The sequence below is a fragment of the Salmo salar genome, chromosome ssa24, assembly GCF_905237065.1.
Source record: "Salmo salar chromosome ssa24, Ssal_v3.1, whole genome shotgun sequence".
NCBI lineage: Eukaryota > Metazoa > Chordata > Actinopteri > Salmoniformes > Salmonidae > Salmo > Salmo salar.
In genome coordinates this window covers 10,264,816-10,280,000 of record NC_059465.1, presented here as the reverse complement: position 1 = coordinate 10,280,000, position 15,185 = coordinate 10,264,816, and the positions used below count along the sequence as shown (strand labels likewise).

The window sequence follows — 15,185 nt, the reverse complement described above, 5'->3', positions numbered from 1 at the left end:
TCTTGCTCACATTGAGGAAGAGGTTGTTGTCCTGGCACCACACTGCCAGGTCTCTGACCTCCTCCCTATAGGCTGTCTCATCGTTGTCAGTGATCAGGCCTACTACTGTTATGTCGTCAGCAAACTTAATGATGGTGTTGGAGTTATGTTTGGCTACGCAGTTGTGGGTGAACAGAGAGTACAGGAGCGGACTAAGTACACACCTATGAGGGGCCCCAGTGTTGAGTATCAGCGTGGCAGATGTGTTGTTGCCTACCCTTACCACCTGGGGAAGGCCCGTCAAGAAGTCCAGGATCCAGTTGCAGAGGGAGGTGTTTAGTCCCAGGGTCCTTAGCTTAGTGATGAGCTTTGAGGGCACTATGGTGTTTAACGCTGAGCTGCAGTCAATGAATAGCATTCTCACATAGGTGTTCCTTTTGTCCAGGTGGGAAAGGGCAGTGTGGAATGCGATTGAGATTGTGTCATCTGTGGATCTGTTGGGGTGGAATGCGAATTAAAGTGGGTCTAGGGTATCTGGGAGGAGGCTGTTGATGTGAGCCATGACCAGCCTTTCAAAGCACTTCATGGCTACTGATGTGAGTGCTACGGGCGGTAATCATTCAGGCAGGTTACCTTCGCTTCCTTGGGCACAGGGACTATGGTGGTCTGCTTGAAACATGTAGGTATTACAGACTCAATCAGGGAGATGTTGAAAATGTCATTTGGTCCATGCTTTGAGTACACATCCCGGTAATCCATCTGGCCCCGCGGCTTTGTGAATGTTGACCTGTTTAAAGGTCTTGCTCACATCGGCTACTGAGAGCGTTATCACACAGTCATCCAGAACAGCTGGTGCTTTCGTGCATGCTTCAGTGTTGCTTGCCTCGAAGCGAGCATAAAAGGCATTTAGCTCGTCTGGTAGGCTTGCGTCACTGGGCAGCTCACGTCTGGGTTTCCCTTTGTAGTCCGTAATAGTTTTCAAGTCCTGCCACCTCCGACGAGCGTCAGAGCCGTTGTAGTAGGATTCAATCTCATGTGTGATCAAAGCTGTGATCATTGAAGACGTCTTTCACAATGTAATCAAATGAAAGACACGAAAGAAACAATGTTTTGATGGCACTAGTTTGCATCAAGCCTGTCTTGAGCATTTGGCCATAGGTTTTCATCGAAATTGCAGTAAATATCTTCATTGTTCATGCACTTAGGGAAAAACCTTTAAGCATGTCGAATCCAAACCTGACATAAGTCTGGATTGAAATCATTGTATGCCTCAGCGAATACTATAGTAAAGTCTGCAAAAACACTACAGTGAATACTGTAGTATTCCTACCACAGTACGCACTATATTCTTTTTTCATGTGGGCTTGATAAAATAAAAATCATAATAGTCATCATCATAGTATTACATTTGAGCATATCATACTTTTATGTTTCTACTTTATAGACATACATTTTCATAATCTAGCTCTCAAAATCTGCAGTAGACAAACCAGTTTACATCTATAGGTTTACCAAACGTTTAAGTGATCATCAGTCAAATTAAGTAATAGTAAAATGTTTTCAAAAGAGAAGAGAATCATATCAAAAGTAATGTGAGCATTGCATTGTGAAAGGCAATTACTTTAAATGAAAATGTATTGCAATGTGAAACATGTATTTCTAGATGAAACTGATTAAGTTTGGTGAAAAAATGACTATGATTTTGTGTGTTTAGAGTTTTGATGATCTGTTTTGAGTTTTGTACCACATAATTGTGAAAATTACACCAAAGCATTAAAAAACTGTAACAAGTCATATTAGAGCAAGTAGTTGTTGTTCATGCAAGAATTCATTTTTCTTTCATTTTGCCTTCACCACATAAGTAAAGGTTATGAATAATATGTGATGAATGTTCCTCAACATATAAATAATGCAATGAATAAATAATCTACCTAATAAAAAACAGGTAAGAGAATTTTAAACCATTTTGATTTACCCATTGTGTGTGTGCCTGTGTGTGTGCCTAGGTGCCTGTGTGTGTGCCATATGCACGCACCTGTGTGTGTTCCTCCGTGGTGTACCTACCTGTCGTTGAGACAGCAGTAGATGATTGGGTTGTACATGGTGGAGCTCATGGCCAGCCACATGACAGCCAGGTATACTTGTTGGATGTAGAGCGTCTCAAACAGGAGGGGGAAGTACAGATGGAGCAGGAAGTACACGTGGTAGGGCAGCCAGCAGATAGCAAATGTACACACCACCACGATCATCATCTTCACCACCTAACACAGACAGAGACACAGATAAACCACAGGATTGGGGTTCATTAAAATTCTAATGACAGAGATCCTATTAAATTAGTTCTGTAATTCTGAGTTCGATTCAGTCATTTCAGGAGGCATTTCATTGATATATCGTCTAATCTTTCCCAGAGCCCCACAGTAAATATTTACCCTACAATACCCCTGATTTGTTAGTGTACAGATATAGGATCTTAATTTGAGCCAGTTTGCTACAGCAGGAAAATAATCCTGCAGCAACAGGAAATGTGAATTATTATGTGGATTATAATTAATGGACATAAAAATAAAAAATAAGCTCAAATACACTACAAGTTTAAAATGTCCTGCAACAGGGTGATCAATAAAGATCCTACTGTACACCTGTACCTTGCATCCATGATATAATACTATGGTCAACGCTATTTCTTTAAACCTAGTGTTAGTGTATGGTACCTTGTGTTTGGCTGTGAGCTGGGCTGGTGTAACCCAGGGTTACTGTGCTGTACCTTTAATTATAGTCTGTGCTGTACCTTTAATTATAGTGTGTGCTGTACCTTTTATTATAGTGTGCTGTACCTTTTATTATATTGTGCTATACCTATTATTATAGTGTGCTGTACCTTTAATTATAGTGTGCTGTACCTTTAATTATACTGTTGTCACGCCCTGACCTGAGAGAGCCGTTTTTCTCTGTTTGGTTAAGTCAGGGTGTGACATGGGGTGGGCATTCTATGTTTTCTATTTCTTTGTGTTTAGCCGAGTATGGTTCCAGCTGTCTATCGTTGTCTCTGATTGGGAATCATACTTAGGCAGCCTTTTCCCCACCTGTGTTTGTGGGTAATTACTATTTCTGTGAGTATTTTGTGTGCGCCACAGTCGCGTCACGTGTCTTTCTGTTTACCTGTTTATTGTTTTGTTCGGTTTTCTCCAATAAAGTATGTTGAATTACCGGCATGCTGCGCCTTGGCTGATTTATGACAGGGAGTTTGAGGACAGTGAACGTGACAGAATTACCCACCACAAGAAGGCCAAGCAGCGTGCGCTTACTGGGAAGACGAGCTGGACCGGGGAGAATCAACAACGACGGAAACACGAGAGGCAGTCCCCAAAGAATTGTTTTTTTGGGGGGGGGCACACGGGGAGTTTGGCTAAGTCAGGGTGGAGACCTGAGCCAACTCCCCGTGCTTACCGTGGGGAGTGAGTGACTGAGCAAGCACCATGTTATGCTGTGATACGAACTGTCGCCAGTGCGCATTCACAGCCCGGTGCGCTCTGTGCCAGCGCCCCGCATTTGCCGGGCTAGAGTTAGCATTCAGCCAGGAAGGGTGGTGCCAGCTCAGCGCTCCTGGTCTCCAGTGTGCCTCCTCGGTCCAGGATATCCTGCGCCAGCTTTACGCACTGTGTCGCCAGTACGCCTTCACAGTCCAGTTCGTCCTGTGCCAGCGCCCCGCACTTGCCGGGCTAAACTGAGCATCCAGCCAGGATGGGTTGTGCCAGCCATACGCTCCAGACCTCCAGTGCGCCTCCACGGCCCAGTATATCCTGCGCCAGTTCTACACACTGTGTCGCCAGTGCGCCTTCACAACCCAGTTCGTCCTGTGCCAGCGCCCCGCACTTGCCGGGCTAAAGAAAGCATCCAGCCAGGACGGGTTGTGCCAGCCCTAAGCTCCAGACCTCCACTGCGCCTCTACGGCCCACTATACCCTGTGCCTGCTCTGTGCACCCGGTCTCCAGTGCGTCTCCCCAGTCTGGTGAGACCGGTTCCAGCTCCACGTAAGAAGCCTCCAGTGATGATCCATGGTCCGAAGCCTCCAGTGATGATCCATGGCATGAAGCCTCCAGTGATGATCCATGGCACGAAGCCTCCAGTGGTGATCCATGGCCCGGAGCCTGTAGGGATGATCCATGGCACGAAGCCTCCGGTGATGATCCATGGCAAGAAGCCTCCGGTGATGATCCATTGCAAGAAGCCTCCAGTGATGACCCATTGCGCGGAACCTGTAGTGATGATCCACGGCACGGAGCCTCCAGCGATGATCCACGGCACGGAGCCTCCAGCGACGTCCCCCAGTCCGGAGCCTCCAGCGGCGTCCCCCAGTCCGGAGCCTCCAGCGGCGTCCCCCAGTCCGGAGCCTCCAGCGACGTCCCGCAGTCCGGAGCCTCCAGCGGCGGTCTGCAGTCCGGAGTCTCCGGCGATGATCCGTGGTCCGGTAATACAAAAGTGGAGGGATCAGCGGGCGCCACCATGGGTAGATGCCCACCCGGACCCTCCCCTATAGGTTCAGGTTTGCGGCCGGGAGTCCGCACCTTTTTGGTACTGTCACGCCCTGAACTGAGAGCCGTTTTTCTCTGTTTGGTTAGGTAAGAGTGTGACATGGGGTGGGCATTCCATATTTTCTATTTCTTTGTGTTTAGCCGAGTATTGTTCCTAATCAGAGGCAGCTGTCTATCGTTGTCTCTGATTGGGAATCATACTTAGGCAGCCTTTTCCCCACCTGTGTTTGTGGGTAAATATTATTTCTGTGAGTGTTTTGTGTGCGCCACCGTCGCGTCACAGATCTTTCTGTTTACTTGTTTATTGTTTTGTTCAGTTTTCTCCAATAAAGTATGTGGAATTACCGGCACGCTGCGCCTTGGCTGATTTATGACAGGGAGTTTAAGGACTGTGAACGTGACAACTGTGCTGTACCTTTAATTATAGTGTGCTGTACCTTTAATTATAGTGTGAGCTGTAGCTTTAATTATAGTGTGAGCTGTACCTTTAATTTTAGTGTGAGCTGTACCTTTAATTATAGTGAGCTGTACCTTTAATTATAGTGTGCTGTACCTTTAATTATAGTGTGAGCTGTACCTTTAATTTTAGTGTGAGCTGTACCTTTAATTATAGTGAGCTGTACCTTTAATTATAGTGTGCTGTACCTTTTATTATAGTGTGCTGTACCTTGCGTTTCGCAGTGAGCTGCTCCTTGTAGCGGTCAGAGGAGTCTCCAGGTATGTTACTGGCCCAGAGAGTGAGGCCCACCACCAGATAGGCACAGCCCATCACCAGTAGAGGCAGGAAGTAGATCAGCACTGTCACGCACATGTAGTACCTACAGGACACGACAGGGAGGGGAAGACAAGATCAGCATGCAGCACTGCTACATTGTACCTACAGGAATGGGGAAGAACATCTGCACAGTCACCCACACATACAGGTAACTGCCAAAATAATGGAAACACTTTAGTAAATGACGAATAGAAAATATATTGAAAGCAGGTGCTTCCACACAGGTGTGGTTCCTGAGTTAATTCAGCAATTTGATGATTTGATGAGCATGAAAGCGTTGTAAACCATATGCCATGGCCATCTCAGTCACCAGATCTCAACCCAATTTAACACTTATGGGAAATTCTGGAGTGCTGCCTGAGACCACGTTTTCCACCACTATCAACAAAACACTAAATTATAGAATTTATCATGGAAGAATCCCTCCAATAGAGTTTCCCAAACTTGGTGCACGTTCTTGTTTTGGCCCTAGCACTACACAGCTGATTCAAATAACTAATCATCACTCTTTGATTATTTCAATCAGATGTGTAGTGCTAGGGTGATACTTATCAGGTAACTGTATCTTTACGGCAGGTGCAACAGTAATAGGGTATGAATAAGGGCCTCCTTATCGAGCAAACATATCTAATACAACTATTCTGAGAACATTTTTCTATATTTACATGGCAAAGGAACTAACTCCCCCCCATAATTAACTTTCCAATAATAAATAACAAATTAAGAACATTAAGAGAGCTCAGATTCAGTTAATATGAGTTAATGGCTTGGGTATCAGACACAGTAGCCGGTCTCTCCTCCCCAGAGACTTTCATGGAAGTCTGTGTGTTTTTTTAAAAAAAAAAATTTTTTAAACAAGGAAAATTCAGACAATTATTATAATCAGATAGAACACCCAGGAGGACAGAGACACAACATCAGCCTTCAGGCCCTCATACCGACCTACTGAGCAAAATGCAGGTGCACCAGAGGATCAAACCTGGCTCACACAGTACACAAGGCATAAGAAATGAGCCCAAAGAGAGAGAAGCTGCAATTCAACCAATTGACTTGAAGGCTTATCTTTTTTTTGCACCAATGGTTTTCCTCCCCAAAAGCTCTGTTGTACCTTTTTATTCTCTAGTGATGCATGCAGCGTTTTAGTTTTTGGGATATAAAAGGTAAGACAACTGTGGAAAGCATCTGTTTGTGTTTGCCGAGGAATCCAATAATCAAGGTATACTTCCGAATTGTGTCAGTGAAGCCATTTATCTACTTCCCTAGAGTCTGTTAAACTCGTGGACACCATTTTTTTTGTCTCTGTGTCCATTATGAAGGAAGTTATAGGTAGTTTCGCGAATCAATGCTAACTAGCATTATCTCAATGACTGGAAGTCTGTGGGAACAGCTGGAAGTCTACAGTCAACAATAGTTAGCAATTGCGCTAACGCAACATAACAACTTCCTCTGAGAGAGACATAAAAATGGTATCCACGAATTCATCTGACTCTGGGGAAGTAGATAAAGGGCATTGCCAACATCCTGAAATATCCCTTTAATGGCATTCACAGTCTGTTTACCAGTGATTATTACAGTGAAATGTTTGGGAACTGCATGAGAGAGTACAGGCAGCAAATTGGTAATGGGTGGGCTCCTGTACAGACTTCCCCTGACTTTTTTGTCTGAGATGTGTGAAATTAACTGTCACAGCTCCCTAATACTTGCTTTTTGTAAATAATATGATAGGAGGGGGAAAATGAATTAAATTCAAAAGGAGGACACACCAAGTTTCTAAACACAGAGGAGCAACATCGCGAGACTGCCGGTAACACTTGTGAAACAGACCAAGCAGACCAGGCCAGGGTTTGGGGTTTGGGAAGTAAATGAGAGAAGTTAAACATTCCTCCTTACTTGTTCATTTTCCTGGTTCGAGCCAATGTCTTATAAAACAACCTTGTTAAAGAGATAAATGTTTCATTTTAGTCAAAAACAACTTTATATCGAAGAAGTGCCTTTGACTTGATGGCCTGACCACACGCAGTTCGGCACGAGACAAAGTTTAGACCCGAAGTTTAGACCCCGTTAGACCCGAAGTTTCCGCACATGAGCGTAGCTAGCCAATGACGTCATGACATCGCCTACAAGTGTGATTGGGGATTTCTATTGGAGAAGCTGTTTTCTGCCTATCTTCATACTGTACTGTCTTTGGAGAACAGGTAGGCAGTACTTCCTCAGATAAAGTCTTGTTTTATAGTGAACAAAAATATAAAAGCAACATGTAAATTGTTGGTCCCATGTTTCATGAGCTGAAATATAAGATCCCTGAAATTGTCCATATGCACAAAAAGCTTATTTCGCTCCAATTTTGTGAACACATTTGTTTGCTTCCCTGTTAGTGAGCATTTCTGCTTTGCCAAGATAATCCATCCACCTGACAGGTGTGATATATCAAGAAGCTGATTAAACAGCATGATCCTTCCACAAGTTCCCCTTGTGCTAGGGACAATTAAAAGCCACTCCAAAATGTGCAGTTTTGTCACACAACACAATGCCACATATTCCTCAGGTTTTGAGGGAGAGGGCAATTGGCATGCTGACTGCAGGAATATCCTCCAGAGTAGTTGCCAGATAACTGAATGTTTATTTGTCTACGATAAGCCGCCTCCAATGTCGCTTTAGAGAATTTGGCAGTACGTCCGACCGGCATCACAACCGCAGACCATGTGTAACCATGCCAGCCCAGGACCTCCACATCCGTGTTCTTCACTGGCGGGACAGTCTGAGATGAGCCACCCGGACAGCTGATGAAACTGTGGGTTTGCACAACCAAATCATTTTTTCAGAAACCGTCTCAGGGAAGCTCATCTACGTGCTTGTCGTCCTCACCAGGGTCTTCGCCTGACTGCAGTTCGGCGTTGTAAACAACTTCGATTTCCACTGTACAGAGCAGATGGCGTTGTGTGGGCGAGCAGTTTGCTGATGTCAACGTTGTGAACAAAGTGCCCCATGGTGGCGATGGGTTTATGGTATGGGCAGGCATGAGCTACGGAGCACGAACAAATTGCATTTTATCTTTGGCAATCTGAGTACACAGAGAGACCATGACAAAATCCTGAGGCCCATTGTCGTGCCATTCATCCTCCACCATCACCTTATGTTTCAGCATGAAAATGCACGGCCCCATGTCGCAAGGATCTGTACACAATTCCTGGAAGCTGAAAACGTCCTAGTTCTTCCATGGCCTGAATACTCACCAGACATGTCACCCATTTCCCACCAATATCCAGCAACTTCGCACAGCCATAAAGAGGAGTGGAACAACATTCCACAGGCCACAATAAACAGCCTGATCAACTTTATGCGAAGGAGACTCTATGCATGTTGCGCTGATCCATAGATTAGGGCCTAATGAATTTATTTCAATTGACTGATTTTATTATATGAACTGTAATTCAGTAAAATCTTTGAAATTGTTGCATGTTGCGTTTATATTTTTGTTCAGTGTATTTGTAACAGAGAAACCAACAACGGTGCCATATTTTCATCCCTCTCTCTCAACATGAAAGAATTCTCAAATCGCACCCTATTCCCTATGTGGTACACTAGGGTGCCATTTGGGACGCAATCTGAGGGACTTCCAAATACGGACACATAGAAAGAATGTGTATATCAGGCCAGCTTTTCCATTCTTACCTCCCTATGACTCTGTCAGCAAAGCATGTGTTTAATTTCTCCGACAGTTTTCAGGGTTGTTGTTGTCACTAGTATAACTATTTTCTTCAGGGGAATATTTCAAAAGGTAGCAGGGCTTATCAGTGTGTTTTGGTTTGGCAGGCTGAGGATCTGACTGTTTGCAGGTCCTTATCAGGGTCACTTCACTTGGAGACTGTGAGTCAGACAGCATTTTAGTATTTTGCAACACCCATCACAAGCAGCTGAGGATATCATATGTCGTCGACGCACTCATGCAGACACACTCACCAGGCAGACGCATGCATTGACACACAGACATGCCATAGACATACACAGAGAAACACACAAATGCATGCACACAAACTGGCAAACACGTACAGTTACACACATACACTATTAGAAAAAAAGGTGCTATTTAGAACCTAAAAGGTTTCTTCAGCTGTCCCAATTGGACAACACTTTGAAGAACCATTTTTGGTTCCAGGTAGAACCATTTTGGTTCCAGGTAGAACCCTTTTTTGGTTCAATGTAGAACACAGGAGGTTGGTGGCACCTTAATTGGGAAGGACGGACTCGTGGTAATGGTTGGAGCGAAATAGGTGGAATGGTATCAACTACGTTAAACACATGGTTTCCATTGTGTTTGATGCCATTCCATTTACTCCATTCCAGCCATTATTATGAGCCGTCCTCCCCTCAGCAGCATCCACTGGTATAGAACCCTTTCGACATGGATCCCAAAAGGGTTCTACCTGGGTTCTACCTGGAAGTGTACAGATGTAAGATCTTTTAGCCAATAATCCTGCAGACACAGGAAATGTGAATTATTATGTGGATTATAATTATTGGACATCTTTGTAGGGGTTGATACATATTTCATAAGGGAAAATTAAGTCTGAAATTGCAAAGTGGAAATTAGAAACTTCTTAAGTTCACCTGCAACAAGGTGATCAAATTAAGATCCTACAAATGAAGATGCTTAAATGCACACACACACACACACACACACACACACAGTTTGGTGGGAGTGTGTAGAAAAATTTACATTTGGTTCTAAAAACTATTGTTTGTCTAAAGAACTGTCAGTACTTCCAGTAGAGCCTGTTGTGGGTATAAGGCAATTTACAGAAATCAGTGCGGCCTTGAGCAAACTTCCCCGGAATACATAATGAGCCTGGTGGCTGCCTGCATCCTGCCTCTCCTCTCCCATCTTCTCCTCTCCTCTCCTCTCTCTCCCCATCCTCTCGTCTCCTCTCCCTCCTGCCCCCTGCCTCCTGCTCGCTGGGCAAGCAGTAAAGAGAAGTGAGTGTCTGTCACCTAAGTGTCACAGCACCGTTATCAATAAAAATCCTGCCAAATAAAGTCACACTGGAAGGACTTGCTGCTCATTAATTTTCTGTCTTCTCTTCCTGCCTTACTGTCCAGCCGAGCTCTAGACTGGATCTCAACGTTTGTCTGTGTTCTGTTGCGCCATGTGTGGGCCGCTGTTGCTGTTCTTTGGACTTTGCTGGGAGAAGAGAATGAAGCCTGGGCGTCTGCAGAGGGAGATGAATGTAGTGGCTGAGGTAACATGACACCCTGCACAATGCTGCTGGCTTACTGGCATAGATCAAAGACAAGCTCTTTAGGTACCCAATTTAGGGGACGGGGGGACAGAGAGAACGGGGTGTGCAGGATGGTCTGTGTGTGTCACTGTGTGTGTCTTTTTCTCTTTCTCTATTACCTACCCTCTCTTCTCTCTCTCTCTCTCTCTCTCTCTCTCAATGTGTGTGTGTGTGTGTGGGGGGGGCACTGTGTGTCTAACTCTCTGTGTATGTGTGTGGGGGTGGGAGGGGGTGTAATATGAGTGTGTGTATAGAAAAGGTCTGTGCACAGTTGTGTATGCGGCTGAACCCGCACACGGGCGTGTGTGAAGGTCCAGTGTACTTGTCTGAGTGTGTGATCATACTGTTGGAAACTGAATCTTCGGTAAGTTTGTGACGATGCTATTTATACCCTCCCCGTGGCCTTAATCCCTAATTCCTGCTCACTGAGAGGGGGCAGAGGGGCAGCACACACACACACACACACACATACACAAACTGCTCACATGCACACACACACACACACACACACACACACACACACACACACACACACACACACACACACACACACACAATGCTTGGACTGGAGGGTCAGCCATAGTCAGATGTGTCAATTACAGCAGCGGACGGGCTGGCTGGCTGAATTACAACCACACCAAAGCTCCGCTCACTTAGTCCTGATGTGTCAGTGATTACAGTTTCATTAAAAAAGTAATAAGTGCCACAGCGATTCCTACATGAACATTGCAATTGCCATCGTGCTATTCATGACAAATGGTTACAATGTGGATTTGGCGACAAAGAAAGCAACCCTAAAATGCTGTGGTGTTGATGTGCTGAGAGCAGAGGGGCTGCTGTGATCAGATCAGAGCTGGAGGCTGTGCGTTTATCAGCTCACTGGATGTCGGAAGGTAACGACTGCAGTCAAACAAATACATTAAGGGCCACAGGGGTGGGGTGCACTTTCTCACTGTTAGAGTAAATGGGCCTTACGCGTGCTAGCAGTGGCGGTTGGTGACGTTTAAAATTAGGGAGGACGATTCGTTTTTTTTTATGAGCATGGCCTTATTTCTATTACATTATATTGGATGACTGTCATTCATGTTCCATTCACCCAGCTCAATGTTACATCGATAGGTTTAGGCTAGTACATGATAATCAAATGTTCCCTATACCCATCATGAGGTTGCTACAACCTAGCCTATGAATGAACGTTTACAACGTAGGTGCACAGGTCGAAAGAAAAGTTTTAGTAATCAAGGTGACAGACAGTGACACATTCAATACCGCATTGCATACTCTTGCCTGCATCTAGCTCATCAAGGCTTTAATTATTAGTCCAACAGTTGCAAACAAGAGGTTCCATTGGACAAATTCAGGTATGTTTATCCCCGTTGTATTCCGTTTGCTTACGTTTTAGAAATGTTTTTAAACAGAATCGGCTGAATTAACACACCTCTTATCACACGCAAACACAGTTCACTTTAATAGCAGCCACATACAAACAACATGATCATTTTGCTCGTTGTATAATTCCTTCTCGCATCTACTCGCTCTCCTCCTCTAACTTTTCCCCTTCGCTTGTGGACTTCAGTGCACAACACATCTGTCTGTGACAAGGCAAAAAAACTTTCCAAGCCAAACCTTCATATCATAACCACTAACTGCTACACACAGCCTATATAATTGTCACCATATTAGCATATTACCATATAACGTCATAGTCAACATAACTACTAGAACTAACACATTAGTAAACCCGCAACAATCATGCAGTACAGTCAGCAAGCAGTTTAGCAGTTATACCGGCATGACCCGGTGGCAAAAAATGTATAAAACCAAAAGCTTGCCTTGACTTGGAAGAGTTCCAGTGTTGGATATGCATAGCCAGCTAGCTAACATAGCATCCCTCTCTGTTTGAGCCAGGTGTTTGAGTAGGCTAAACTAGCTATCTGCATTCGCTAGCTAAGTGAAACTGAAAGTGAAAAAATAAATGATACGAAATATCTCTCTCTCTCTTTCTCTCTTGCTTCTCCTTCATTTTTAAAGAACTTAAATTGTCTAAAACTATTGCCTTTCTCTCTCTGAGTCAATTACTCACTACATTTTATGCACTGCAGTGCTAACTAGCTGTAGCTTATGCTTTCAGTACTAGAATAATTCTCTGATCCTCTGATTTGATGGACAATATGTCAGTAAATGCTGCAAGAGCTTGGAGGATGTCCTCTGAAAGTTGACATAATTACTGTGTAAGTCTATGGAAGGGGGTGAGAACCATAAGTCTCCTCATTTTTCTATTGAAGTCAATGTACCCAGAGAAGGACGGAAACTAGCTGTCCTCAGGCTACACCATGGTACTATGCTATAGAGTGCTGTTGAGGCTACTGTAGACCTTCATTGCAAAACAGTGTGTTTTAATCAATGATATGGTGACGTAAATATATTTAGCATAGTTTTATCTAAAAAGATTAACTTTTTTAACGTTTCACTATTTTTATTTGTATGAAATTCACTGAGGAGGATGGGCCTCCCCTTCCTCTTCTGAGGAGCCTCCACTGCTTCACAGCTTTTAGTTTGCCGTACATTATGGGGTGAAGAGAACCAAGGAGAGCGTTGGGAAGTGGTCCCAGCACAAATAAAATACAGCATATAGGTGTGAAGTGCTAACATTAACTCCTATATATATATCCTAACATTAACTCCTATATATATATACACACATTTACATTTTACATTTTACATTTACGTCACTTTATCCTATCCCAGGTATTCCTTAAAGAGGAATACCTGGGATATATATATAGCACTTCACGCCTATAATTGTATTGTTCATTGAAAAAGGGAAAGGGGATACCTAGTGAGTACAACTGAACGCATTCAAACGAAATGTGTCTTCCTCATTTAACCCAACCCTCTGAATCAGGGTATGACAACCGTAATCTTTCCATTCTATTTTGGTAACGTAAGGAAGGAAGCAATGTAGAGGAAAGGTTGGGCAGAATATCACTCAGTCAGACACGTGTCTGTTGGTGTCACTTTCCTGCTTCATGTTCAACTGTGAAGAACAGCAAAACAGTGTGAAAGATGAGAGGTGAGAGAGGGGCGAATGGAAGAATGAATGCGAGAGGCTCAAATCCAATGATTCAGCAATAACATCTAAACTGCCCAAAGCCCCCTACAATACAAATAATAATCTGTTCAATATCTGGCTACCCATATTCACCTGATACTGCAGCTCAGAATGTGTCTACTGGCTTCGCAATCACACCAATAAATAATACTCTGTTTCCTTCCAACAATGTTTTGTTAAGGTTAGACACAGGGTATGTAGTCTGCATGCACTCGCAGTCTGCGTCTCAAATGGCACCCTCATTCCCTTTATGGTGAACGACTTTCGACCAGAGCTATATGGGCCCTAGTCAAAGGAAGTGGACTATAAAGGGAAAAGGGTGCCATTTGGGATGTTCTCTCAGTCCTTTCAGTTTGTTTATTGCTTTCGATGGATGAAGCTAAGAGGATAATATAAAATCAGCCCTGCGTTTGGACAGCTAGAAGATAATGGAATTGAGCTTTTTATGTTTAATCCAAGCTGCTCTTGAGTGGAGACACAATTCGAGGAATTTGGAATCGATAGTGAAGGTAAATAACATATTTGATCTGTTAGGCAACAGAATTGTAAACAGCAGAATGTCTTGGTCTATCTTGTATATGCTCTGCTGAAGACGTGCAGAAGTCGACACAGGGGGGCCTTAACTCTCCGCTGCTTTCGATAACAGTCATCATTAGCATTGTATTTAAAACAGAGTCAAACTGCTGCTTTAATAAGCAGTGCGGGAATGGTAAATGTTACATCGGCTTTAATAAATAGTGAGAGAAGAGTAAACTGTATAGTTATGTATTCTACTGTTTACATCTGAAGTGATATTTTCCCTACACAGGTGTACTTGATAAAAAGCTTTTGGTGGTTTTTCTTTCATCGAGAAACAGAAAAGAAACAAAGCATTTTTGTTCCATGCTGCTTTTATTTACTGGCTAGTGTATACCAACAACCTCCTCATGCATTTGTTCTCCTTTCAAAGTAATCAGGAGTGTTTAGTTTAGTGATTAGTGGAAATGCCAGCGCACACGCACACAAACACACACTCTCGCTCTCTCTCTCTTTTTCTCTCTCTCACACATACACACACTTATACAAGAAACTCACATATTTCTGTAGTCGCAGCCAGTGTATTCGGGCCACTCGATGTAGCAGATGATTCGTCCAGGCAGCTCTTCTGTCACTGAGTAGTAGTACTGAGGGAAGGCCAGGAGCAGAGCCAGCACCCAGATCACCCCCACGATCACCTTGGTCTCTGTGGACGACATACGCTGCTGCAAGGGGTGGATGATGGCCATGTACCTAGGAAAAGAAGAGAGAAAGGAGGGTCAAACACATGTTCAGGAAGATACAAGGTGAAGATCTACACACATACACACAGAGATGTAAAGTATTTAATAAAAAATACTTTAAAGTACTACTTAAGCAGTTTTTTGGGGTATCTGTACTTTACAGTACTATTTGTATTTTTGACTACTTTTACTTTACTACATTCCTAAAGAAAATGATGTACTTTTTACTCCATGCAATTTCCCTGACAC

At 43.7% G+C, this 15,185-nt stretch overlaps 1 protein-coding gene across 1 annotated transcript in view; it reads right to left on the bottom strand.

Moving 5' to 3' along the window:
* tacr1a (tachykinin receptor 1a) overlaps positions 1-15,185 on the bottom strand; it is a 40,091-nt gene that overhangs the window by 14,650 nt on the left and 10,256 nt on the right. The window contains exons 2-4 of the mRNA XM_014170969.2: positions 14,752-14,946; positions 5,182-5,332; positions 2,044-2,240 (exon numbers count right to left, since the gene is read on the bottom strand). Coding sequence (XP_014026444.1) covers positions 2,044-2,240; positions 5,182-5,332; positions 14,752-14,946 — 543 coding nt within the window. The remainder of the gene's footprint in view (positions 1-2,043; positions 2,241-5,181; positions 5,333-14,751; positions 14,947-15,185) is intronic.